Consider the following 11,842-nt stretch of genomic DNA (forward strand, 5'->3'; position numbering starts at 1 on the left):
GCGTGCTGCTGAGCAACTGCGGTAGGCCAACACAGGCCAGCAAAGCGACCGATGGTTGTCTAGTGGGAAAGCAGAGACAAGCGGTAACGGTGTGGCTGCTCTATCTGCGCGTACATAGGTACGGAGTACGGAGTAGACATACAGCACTCCTCCTTTGTGCCTTCGACGGAGTTCTCGTCGCCGTTGCTGTCACTGGCTGTGTATTCTTGCGCATCTAGATTCATCACAAGGCACCTTCGATTTTTTTCGCCGGCCCCGCGAGGAACCCAGATTCAAGACTTGGCAGCGACTTTTCCCTATCACGTTGAACACGCCTTTTCAGTGTGTCCTATTATTCGACTGCCAAATATTCAGTTAGGTTGGGCCCCCCGGGCTTTCGACGCTCCAAGGACTCATTCCCAACCCAAGGTCCTAACTACTCCTTCCGTGCTCTAGGTGAGGCATGGTCGTCGGAGCCACTATATTGTACAACACGCTGGCCATGCAATCCCAGCAACAACGAGGATTCTAGACCCGTGGGCGGGGGGCGTCAGGGGCGTTGCGTTAGAGATGGATGCCCTGGTGACTGGCGCGGTACCTTGACTCGGCACAGGAAAAATTGCAATACTATTCGAATAGTACGTCTTCTGTTCCTGGGGGAATCTTGGCGTTGAACTGCCGCTTTGTCAGGCCCCAGAGCCCATGTACTCCGGAACATACTCTTCTACCACACTTACACAATTGCTCCGTCTCCGTACGTCGACAGGTCTAACGTCTTGCATGGGGCTGGATTTTAGTTGGTTCCCGAGGAGGGGGAATGGCCTGATTTTGGTTTCTTTTTGCGGCTACTGGATCTGCCCGCATCAGAGTGCACGGCCTGCAATACATTGATACGTACCGAGTACGGATACGCACATGCAATAGAATTTTCTTCTGCCTGAAACCTCTGAAACCTGGGGGATTAGGCATTGCGGAATGTGTTGTTACGGTAGTATTCTGAGCATTTTCAGGCGCCCGCGGGTGCGCCGACCGACAAAGCACCGCCAATCACTCCGTACCTAGTCACGTTTATCGTGACTATTGTCTCCAACTCACATGCAGCCCGTCGCTTAACGAGTCAATACTCAGTAGGTACTCCGTAGTGTCTGGCCGTCGTATTGGAGGCCGGGACGCCGTGGTGCAATATTGTGTGTTCTTAGCCGGCGCCGGTGCAGGGTAGGCTGGACTGGGCGAACAGCTTCAACGTCAACGCATCGAAAAGTTACCAGTCATAAACAACATGTTGCCGTGGCATGTGCTATGATCTGCAGCTTGGACCCTATCGAGCCGTTGCAAATTCCTACGCAGGGAGGACGGATGGCTTCGGGACGGAGATTACAGTAGATCAGGACCAGCGTGGCGCAGACATTTGTTCTGTCTTGCTTATACTGAACCCCGGATATGCATGCCCGGAGTAAACTCCGGAAGTGAGGCATCGTCCGACCGCATTCCACGAAGCGGGCCAACAACATGGACATGTGGACGACTCCGTGTGTGCGGTCGCACCCGACGGCCCTGACCGACAGACTAGATCATCAGCTAGCTCGAGGATTCGATATATCCTTTCCCAGCACACATTAGAGAAGCCAATGGGTTGTTGCGAGATACAAGTTCCGCTTCCAACTCGGATAGTATATATCACTGAGTACGGGCTAACCTACACCTCAAGTCAAGTTACCCATCAACATAAAGCACCAATTTCCAGTCAGGTCTCAATACTCAAGAGTACCTCCCAGTTCATCAAGAAAACAATCTTGGACAGTCCACATAAACCGCCATAATACTCCTTGCGAATAATGTCCCCCAATCCCATAATCATCCGAGCCACTGCTCAACAGTTACGTCACGTGAGAGGACCATATTCAAATCCCACTCATCTACAGATCGTTGACCCAAGAAGCATCTCAAAGGCAAAATAAAGCAAACAATACATACCCACCCCGGTAATTAAGGGCACCAACTCAAAATTTAAACGCGTGCGCTCTCATTCATCACCCCTCAAGAAATTTCCGAAATGTCCCCAGCAGAGGAACAGGCCCCCAGCAAGGGGAGCGACTGCGAACCCGCAGATCTCGCTCAGGTATATCAACTCGCGGCTCCCCCCCCTTCCGTCGTATGTTCAGTCGCTCATCGAACCGAATGCTAACCGGGACCAGGCATACCGCGAACTAGCAAAGTAGGCCTCAGAACTTGTCCCAGTCCGATATTTCCCCCCCCGTACTAACCGTCGCTGCAGGGGCGAACAGGCCGCTACGGCTCTGGAGGCGAACCTGACTAATCTCGAGTCCAAGCTCGATGCCATGCTGGCGGCGTTGGAGGAGAAGGCCAGTGGTGCCGAGGGCAAGGCACAGGGTGACGGAGAGAGTGGCAAGTAGCACTTCCTGGCCTCGGATTCGAGAAGCCACGAGAAAGACGAGGCGGGATGCTTTGCATGTTCGGCGTTGGGGTGTCCTTGATGATATACCTAGAGGTGACCTACAAACATACACAGAACTTGTAGTAAATCACAACCAGTAAGAGCCATCTTACAGGCCTCAAGGCCTCTTTATGATGATTGCTCCAATTACTCGCCGTGTTCATCGGGCAAAATGTGAGCGGGACAAGGCGCTTCACGCGCTACTTTCGATATTCTTTCGATATTCGCTAAGTATAGATTCCCACACCCCTCTCCGCCATGTAGTAATATGATAATAGAGAAAACCCATCGTCTCTCTCGGCTGGAAAATAAAAAACCAGCCTGCTCACTCAGACTCCGCAGGACCAAAAAGGTACAAAACAATATAACAAAACTCATGGTTCGCTATGCCACCCCCCCCACCACTTCTTCAATTTCTCTCAACAACAAGAAAGGGAATATGTGACGTAGAAAAAGCAAGGAGGATTTTGAAGTAAACGCTCCCTTCTTTACGTGATGCCCTTCAGCAGTGAGCGTTTTCCATCAAGAAAAAAAAAACAACAACAACGCGGCAGCCAAGTAAAGTAATACCCTCGGCGGACCATATGAGGCAATACCAAAACAAAAACCCAATTCGAGACGATTGTAACAAAATCTCATATGAGTAGGAAAAAAAAGAGAAAAGACCAATGACAGAGGACCCCATCCCCAAAACACCGTAATGTAAAGTACAGATGATAAAATAGCATCAGAAGCATTAAGCAAGTATTCTTTTCATCTTTCCAGTCCCAGCAAAATCATGCAGCGGCTTCTGTTGCTTTTCGCGCTCATGTATAAAATTGAGGGCGCTAATGCAGACAATGAAAGGAGTCATAATAAATTGGCCCAGAGGAACGTCACCCAGGCGACATGGTGATATAATACATGCGCACATCAAAGATCAATAGTCTTTTGGCAGAATTAGCGTGGTAAGACCTTTACCGCGACCAAAACACACAACTAACCTGAGATGCTACGCATGTCAGAAAGATCACGTCGCTGCCTAGCCCAGGGGCCGTCCTCTTCTGTGGACATGATGGAAGGACTCTCTCCATCTTTGTTTGTCACTGGTTCTCGCGTGGTCATGGACCGGTTCTCTAGTCCCGGACGAAGCAACCCTTGTTCCCCTGCTTTACTGTTTCTCGACTTTGCATCGGCCTGAATTGCAAGCTCTCTCTCCCTATTCTTCTCCAACAATGGCCCTCCTAGCGTGGCGCACTTGAGAATAGTTTGAATGAGGTGATTTTGTTGTAGTGGTTTGGAGAGATACTCATCCATTTGAGCCTGGATACACTTCTCACGATCACCCATCATGGCGTGCGCTGTCAAGGCAATGATTGGAGTTCTGTGTGTGCCCATACCACGTTCGTAGTCTCGGATCTTGCCAGTAGCTTCGAATCCCCCCTGTGAGCACTGTGTTAGCAAAGCTTGTTTCAAGATAATGACAAGTCAAGGCGCGGGAAAGAAAAAACCAGGAAACAAAGTCAGCCAACGTACCATGATGGGCATTTGAACATCCATCAGGATGACGTCAAACTTCTTCTCCTTGACAGCTTCGACAGCTTCCCACCCATTACCCACGACAGTAACCACATGATGGTATTTCTCTAAAATCTTGACCGCTAGTCGCTGATTCACAGTGTTGTCCTCGGCGAGTAAAATCTCCAACGACTTAGTATTATCAGCCAACGACGGGGTTGCTCTGTTCTCGAGCGCGGGTACCATGCCGTTACCGAGATCGACCAGCGTGCATGGTGTTGTCATGTACGAGGTGATACCTAAGTCGAGGCATGATTTCAGACTGACATGGACGATAGGTGCCAAGAGAACGATCGGCAGGTACTTGAAGTCATCTACTGCTCTCAGTCTTCTCGCTGTGTCGATTGAGTCGACAAGTATGGCATCATATGGCAATGCGCCGCCCGCCTTGAGCCTGGTGAGAGCAGAGCTCTTCTCGGAATCAACCACAACAGGGTGCAGCCCAATTTGCTCCAACATGTCCTTGATATCTGCACCAGAGCCTGACTGGGCCTTATCGACAAACAAAACCTGGTGACCACGATAAGGCTTAAGCTGTTTAAGGGTGCCTTCCGTATCGTCGGCAGCGAGTCTGACTTTGCACGTAAAATGAAACTGGCTGCCCTTGCCAGCCTCACTGAGCACCCAGAGGTCACCTCCCATGAGATTAACCAGACGTTTTGAGATGGATAGGCCGAGACCTGTGCCACCAAACTTGCGAGTCATGGAGCCATCGGCTTGCTGGAATGTATCGAAAATGAGATTGAGTTTGTCCTTGGCTATGCCAATACCGGTATCTTCCACGACAAACTCGATGGCATACTCTCCCATGCCTACCTCGTGCTGATTCGCCCTCTCTTTGATAGTGAGACTGACTTCGCCATGCTCTGTAAACTTAATGGCGTTGCCCACAAGGTTGAGAATAATCTGCCTAAGACGGAACGAGTCTCCGATCACATGGTCAGGAACGGAACTGTCCACCTTGTAGGTAAGGTCCAAAAACTTCTCATTTGCCTTCACGGCCAGAGTCTTGAGGGCATTGAAAACAGTTCCTCGCAACGTATACGGGATCTCTTCAACCACCATTCTCCTAGCCTCGATCTTGGAAAGATCCAAGATGTCGTCGATAATCGTCAATAGACTGTTGGCAAGGTTGTTGACGATATTGAGCATCTCGCGTTGGTACTGCGTCAAGTCGGTGTCGAGCGTCAGTTGAGTCATGCCGATAATACCATTCATGGGCGTTCGAATTTCATGAGACATGTTTGCCAAAAATTCAGATTTGGTTTTGTTGGCCAATTCGGCAGCCTCTCTTGCCTGCGTGTTTCTCTGAATACTGTCTCGCAGGTTTGAAATCATTTGATTGATCTTCCGCTTCAGCTCGTCCATTTCGCCAGACGCCTCGACGTCGACGAGTTTGGTAAAGTCTCCGTCAGTCGCTAAATTCGTGATATCGGAGAAGGCTCGCACTTGGGTGGTCAAGTTACTAGCCATTGTGTTCACGTCCGTGGTGATTTCCTTCCATCGTCCGTTCAGGCCAGCAACGTCAGCTTGAGCACCCATCTTTCCATCAACACCAACGTCCTTGGCGACTCGTTGCACCTCGTAACAGAAACTTGACAGTCGTGACACCATGTTGTTAATGGTTTCTTTTAATACTTGTATTTCCCCACTGGCTTGCACGTCAATCGTTTGACTCATGTCTCCGTTCGCAATAGCCTGTGTGACAGCAGATATACTTCTCACCTGAACCGTCAGGTTTGAAGCCATTGTGTTGACATTTTCGGTGAGATCTTTCCATTTACCCTCAACATTGGCGACTTGTGCCTGGCCACCTAGCGTGCCATCCGTGCCGACTTCTCGCGCCACCTTGCTTACCTCTACGGCAAATGTGCCCAGACGATCTACCATTTGATTGATAGTGTTCTTTAGTTCCAGAATTTCACCCTTAACCTCGACGCCGATTTTCTTGGTCAGGTCGCCCTTGGCAACGGCAGTGGTGACTTTTGCAATCTCTCGCACTTGCGTTGTCAAGTTCATGGCCATGCCATTTACATTCTCCGTCAGATCTCTCCAGGTTCCTTCAACATCATGTACAGTGGCTTGTCCACCGAGGCGGCCCTCAGTACCGACTTCTCGCGCAATTTTGGTGACTTCCCTGGCGAATTGAGAGAGTTGGTCCACCATGGAGTTGATCGTAGACTTGAGTTCAAAGATTTCGCCTCTGCAGTCGGCCTGCACCTTCTGGGTGAGATCTCCCTTTGCGACAGCTGTGGTGACCTTAATAATGTCTCGCACTTGAGTCGTCAAATTGTTGGCCATGGCATTGACGTTGACAGTCAAATCATTCCACATGCCCTGCACACCCCCAACATCGGCTTGACCACCCAGAATACCTTCAGTCCCGACGTCTCTGGCGACTCGAGTAACTTCAGAAGCAAAAGTTCGCAGCTGATCCACCATGGTGTTAATGGTTTGCTGAAGTTGAAGAATTTCACCTCTGGCTGGTCGTTCAATCTTCTTGGTCAAGTCGCCGTGTGCGACAGCTGTTGTGACGGAAGCGATTTCACGCACTGCATGATCCCCATGTTAGTTTTCGACAACACTGATTCTAGCACATGGGGCTATTTCCCCATGCCCAGCCCAACAAAAGAAAGAAGATGACCTGGCATACCTTGATCGGTGAGGTTTTGAGCCATTACGTTTACTAATCAACAGAGAGAAATTATGTTAGTCACAAAGGGACAAAGACCAGACAGGATACATGTAGAATAGGTGTAAAAAGGAGGTCGGGAAATTTACCATTATCTGTCAACTCCTTCCATGTTCCGTCGACACCGCCGATACGGGCCTGACCTCCAAGTAAACCTTCCGTACCGACTTCACGGGCGACCCGAGATACTTCGCTGGCGAAGATTTGCAGCTGATCCATCATTGCATTAATGGTTCGCTTGAAGGTTGTGATTTCGGGGTCCATTTCGACTGTATTCATGCGGACCTTCATGGTCAAGTCACCACGAGCGACGGCGGTGACGATTTCACCAATTTCTCGCAGGGCCTTTTGGAAAGCCTCGTTGGCTTTTTGATGTTTCCAGAGCTCCCGCTCAAGTGTCGCCACACGCTCTTGCTCAAGCATGGCGAGAGCCCGTTCTTGCAGCTCCTTTTGTTCGAGAAGTTGGGCGTTGACGCCAGCCAGCTCCTGTCGTTGGCTATCGAGGAGCTTGGACTGGTCGTCCACATGGTCTCGCAGTCCTTCCAGGGCTTCCTTGGTCAGCTGGCGAGGCAAAAGTTTCGGACAATCCAAGCTACCTTGATGCGCATGGGCCAATTTCGACTTGTTTGAAATTGCCCCTCGGTTGCCCGCGGGCGATGAGCCTGCGTCGTCACCAAAGATGGAGTCGTTGACTTCATTTGGCGTTTCGGGAAACACGGCCGAGGCCGATGCACTTGCTCTGTTCTCCAGCTGTCCCACTCGAAGGGATAGTTTTTGGAGTTCGATCTCTAGAGCTCGTTTGGCGGCGGTTTCAGGGCCAGGAAGGGTGACTCGGGACCCGATACTGGAAGATAAAGAAGATGACGGCCTGGGGTCGGCGGCAAGAGAGGACACGACCCCAGCTACCGCCACCAACATGGAGTCGTCGACCATGTCGGCCGAGTTGATGTGACTGTCGTGCGGGCAGTCGGGCGATGGATTGGGCACCGATTATCGAGGCGGCTTGATTCAAAGAGAAGCGGCGATAGTCGCGTCGCAGCGAGACAACAGAGCTAACTGCGTCCCGAACAGCAGATGGCTGGCCAAGAAAGGAAGACGCAAGAAAAAAGAGAGGAAAACAGGAACCGCAGGGAGGGCTATTCGGTAGCTCGACTCGACAAAAGTCCAAGGGCTGATTATCAGATTATCCACTGGCAGGCCAGCATCATTCACAATGGTCGAAGAAGAGTTTTTGTTTGGTCAGTCGAGAAGGAGGACTCCCTTTCTCACACACTCTCCTCTACTCGAGTCGACACAAGGATGTAGGGCGGCGCAGCGCGACAGAGCGAGACCGACGTCGTAAATGCAAGATGCAGATGCAAAAGGAAGGCCGGAAGGCCAGAGAAGGCAAACACACTCGGATCTGACCTGATGCCGCGCTCGACAAGCCGGTCACCAAAGGCGTGAACGAAGCGAGAGGAGGGATAAGAATCGATCAAAAAAAAGGTGTGGGATTGATTGCACGCCGGGATGTTCGAAGGAACAGGAGAGAGGGAACATTGGACCGTGGGCGGGTGGAGGCGCCGGCTGAAGGGACTTCCAGAATATTGATGGAGTCGAGTCTGCCATCAGGGCGGGCAGGCGGCAGGCGGGCAGGTGAACAGACACTGGACCAGACCCTATACCACGCTAGGTTATAGGTTAGTTCCTCCAGACTGGACGCAAATCCAGGTCGACCCTGACCCTGACCCTGACTCTGATGTGATGTGAGCATGAGCAGGGGTCTGGTGTTACATGCACCAGAGGCCATTCCTCTTGACTGGCGCGACTACGACTGCTACTTACTACTTGCTGGTCACCAGCACGCCCCAAAGGGAGGGTGACGGTTGACGGTTGACGATACGATACTGGACATTGATGAATGAATGGCCTAGATGACCTCTCTTGGCATCTCGGCTTCAATCTTTACAACGCCGCAACTTGCAAGCCAACAATGCCTCTCCGTCCAACGACCCCAATCGCCAGCCCGCCACCAGACATATCATTACCGCCAGTCACGATGCGGTATCCCGTCCCAACCCGATGGTCGCTATGCATTTATTATGCCAACGTTTCCTTGGCCCGAACGTCTGATGTGCTGTGCTGTGCTGTGCTGTGCTGCCACGCGTATCTTGGTTGCATTCCCCGCGAGGGCAAAACGGTCGACTGAACTCGGTGTGGTGCACTCCGTACTCCCTCTCCTTACATCGTCAGCGGGGACACTTGGCTCCATAGGGACCTGGCAGACGTGCGATTCTTGGATGGAGGTTGTAGTACTACAGGAATTCGGCGTGATGCCTTGCAGTTGGCACTCTCATGTGCACCTGTTGTTCTTTGTACATTTCTTTCCGGGTTTTCCCTGCTTGGAAAATGGTCCTCAATGTCAACAGGCGGACAGTCTCGTGTATCATCGCCGGCATGGAGTACTTCGTCAAGCCATACATTGCTCTTCAACTATGCTGCTGAAAATTCCGGGGCAGTCAACCGTACATGGCGACTTGTTTTAGAGGCTGACCAAGCATCGGAGTTTGCGTAGGGCGCCGTAGCGGCGTAGCCCAGGCCAAAGCTCTTTTGGGTCATGACAGAACCGCAAAAACGCAGATTTGGCAAATGGACAAGGATGCCCCCCTCGTCCAACTGCCTTCTAGGGGAGCCTTGAAAAGCCATGGCGTGGGGACGGAATGAACCATGTGTCTGTCGGCGACCAGAGACCACCGAGGGCCAAATACGAACTGATGAATCGGCCTTCTCTGTGCGCGACTTAGCGCCAGCCCCTGCTGGCCTAGTGGGCGTGTGGGCGTGTGGGCGTCAAGTGCGGTGGACTTGTGGACTCGTGGGTTTGTGGTCTGGGCAAGACCCCGTGAGGACCAAGTGATGCGGAACGTCTTGGAATATGTATGTATGTATGTATGTAGTACGCACGGAGTCGGACCATTGTACGGAGCAGTGTGGGAAGTGACCATTTGGCATTTGCGGAGAGGGAGCGCCAGAGACAAAGTGCTAAATTCATCAATCTCATGGCCATGTTGGAGTGGAAGAAAGGCCAAGGCCGCAAGGGATCGTGGATGACAACCGGGGCCAAGATCAAGCGTCGACGGTATTGGCCACACACCGACTGATGCGCCATCGGCTCCTTCCCTTCCTGCTGGTTAAAGTTGGACAACCACAACGCCTGGATTCAGACACTTGGGCGTTATCAAGTCTCGTCTGTACGGGTGTTTCGTACAACACTCAGCCGACACTCCATCTAATAACCACTCCGTACCCAGTACCCCGTACCAATGCCTCTTTACTCCGTGCTTGCCTGGGTACATGCCGAGTACTCCTCTGGACATGTCCTTGATGTACATACATACCTGGACTGCCTACCCAGGTGCGCAACCAAGTACTTACCGACTCCATGCTCCCCCAGCCCGCAACTTACTCTGTGAGAGGACACCTCGCAAGGCCCTCCTCCGATTCGAAGCCTCCCGAAGCCTCAACTGCTCTTCAGGGTTGCTTCAGACCTTTGAGCCCACCCGAGAGGTCAGTTATCGTCACATGCCCTCCAATGTCCTGTTCGACGCCATCAAATTTGGCGAATAGATGCGCTTGCGCATGCTCTGCCGTGCCGTGCCCTCCCTGACAGGGTCATGGAGTCTGGTGCCTGGACTCCAACATGTACTCCCTACTCCGTACAAAGCCTACAATATAGAATACGGAACACGGAGTATTGCATCATCCAGGATGAATCGGCTTCAAGAAAATTTGGCACGCATCCTGTCGCTTGCGCTGCAGTGGCCGTCACTTAGCATGTTGGCCGAGGAGGAAAAGGTGGCATCACCACTCCTAATTTTCCCATCGCCTCAGCCTGCCACCTCGATGTTGGTGTTTGTCTGCTGCTGCCCTACGCCGTTGATCCAACACGCTGGTCTCCCCCCCCCTTTGCCCGCTGCTGTCGACCTGTTGATTTTACCCAGCTAGCGCCGCAGCCAGTGCTTTGGCGAACATTGGCTGACCAGACTGACTTCGCATGGAGGTGGGCATTGAATTGTGGAGTTTTGCTGGAGACACGACGCGGCATCGCATCAAGAGGCAAAGGGGTCTAGTCCACCATGTTCTATTAGCTGTTGTGCTATCGGGCAAGGTGATGAGTTCACGGCCATTTGGCTGCTCCCACCGCTGGAAACATGAATTTGTGCAAGCAGCGTCATGCCATCAATATATCACTGCGCGCTGGCCTTATGGTTAGAGGTTTGATATCAACCGCGCCTGCTCGGTATATCCCAAGACGGACGACCTTGTTCTGATCCCAGGGATTGGGAGGAAGAGGGAGATCCGAGTTACTGTCTATCAACAAATCCACCCACCGTATCACGCTCCTGGATATTCCGTATTGCCCGCTGTACGATCTCAGCGGCCAAGCCAAATCACTATCCTCATTCCATTAACAGAAAGACAACCGCAGCATGTATTAGTGATTTCTCACGGATTCTGACTACTACTGCTGCTCGTACCATGTACCAGGCTCCCTTGTCAGTTAACCCCGAAGCGTGCAGCGGGCCGTTAATGCATGGCCATGGAACGGATGGGGGTTCTTATTCAACTGCAACATCAAGTCTCACGGACCAAAAACATGGAGCATACGTACTATGCTTTTGCTAATGTCGAGATGACCATTTACATGCACAAAAGGGATATGTGGTTCATTGCTCCAGCGGCCAAAGGCAACTGCTAGCTTGTGGTGGACTTGGAGTCTTGAATTTTGTGCTGCCTTTCGCCAACCGCCCACAAAACACCAGGCATCTGCAGCATCACCAAATCCGTCGGTACCGGGTGCGACTTAGAATCATCGCTGATTGGCAACAAGGCGGCTCCTCGTCGTGCTGGAAGGCTGGCGATTCAACACCACCGCAAGTCTAGAAGGGCTGGATATTTGTTCTAGACCCAATTGCAGCTTGTCTTTTGCGTCAGAAAACCTCACAGCTAACAGAGAGCATTCCAACCATCCCCAGGCCTTGGGATGGCACGAGCCAGCATGTCCAGGCCACCCTCCGCCCTCCGCCCTCCCCTCTGCTCCCTGCTCCCTGCTCCCGGTGATGTCGGCATTTGGCTGGTCATTCATTGTGTATGGAGCATGTACTCCGTATGAACCGGCTGGC

General features: G+C 51.9%; 2 protein-coding genes across 2 annotated transcripts; one reads left to right on the forward strand and one right to left on the reverse strand.

Annotated features, from left to right (window-relative positions):
* Positions 1–2,032: 2,032 nt before the first annotated feature.
* On the forward strand, positions 2,033–2,393 carry MAA_05682 (uncharacterized protein; the record flags this gene model as incomplete). The annotated part of the gene is made up of 3 exons (XM_007823680.2): positions 2,033–2,098; positions 2,175–2,194; positions 2,255–2,393. The coding sequence occupies 3 exons, from the start codon at positions 2,033–2,035 to the stop codon at positions 2,391–2,393; spliced, it is 225 nt and encodes a 74-aa protein (XP_007821871.2).
* Positions 2,394–3,412: 1,019 nt separating this feature from the next.
* MAA_05681 (histidine kinase 1) lies at positions 3,413–7,616 on the reverse strand (the record flags this gene model as incomplete). The annotated part of the gene is made up of 4 exons (XM_007823679.2): positions 3,413–3,856; positions 3,950–6,543; positions 6,645–6,677; positions 6,773–7,616. 4 exons carry the CDS (start codon positions 7,614–7,616, stop codon positions 3,413–3,415), a joined length of 3,915 nt encoding a protein of 1,304 aa, XP_007821870.2.
* Between the last annotated feature and the right edge of the window lie 4,226 nt (positions 7,617–11,842).

Source organism: Metarhizium robertsii, assembly GCF_000187425.2.
Source record: "Metarhizium robertsii ARSEF 23 chromosome Unknown MAA_Scf_2, whole genome shotgun sequence".
Lineage (NCBI taxonomy): Eukaryota > Fungi > Ascomycota > Sordariomycetes > Hypocreales > Clavicipitaceae > Metarhizium > Metarhizium robertsii.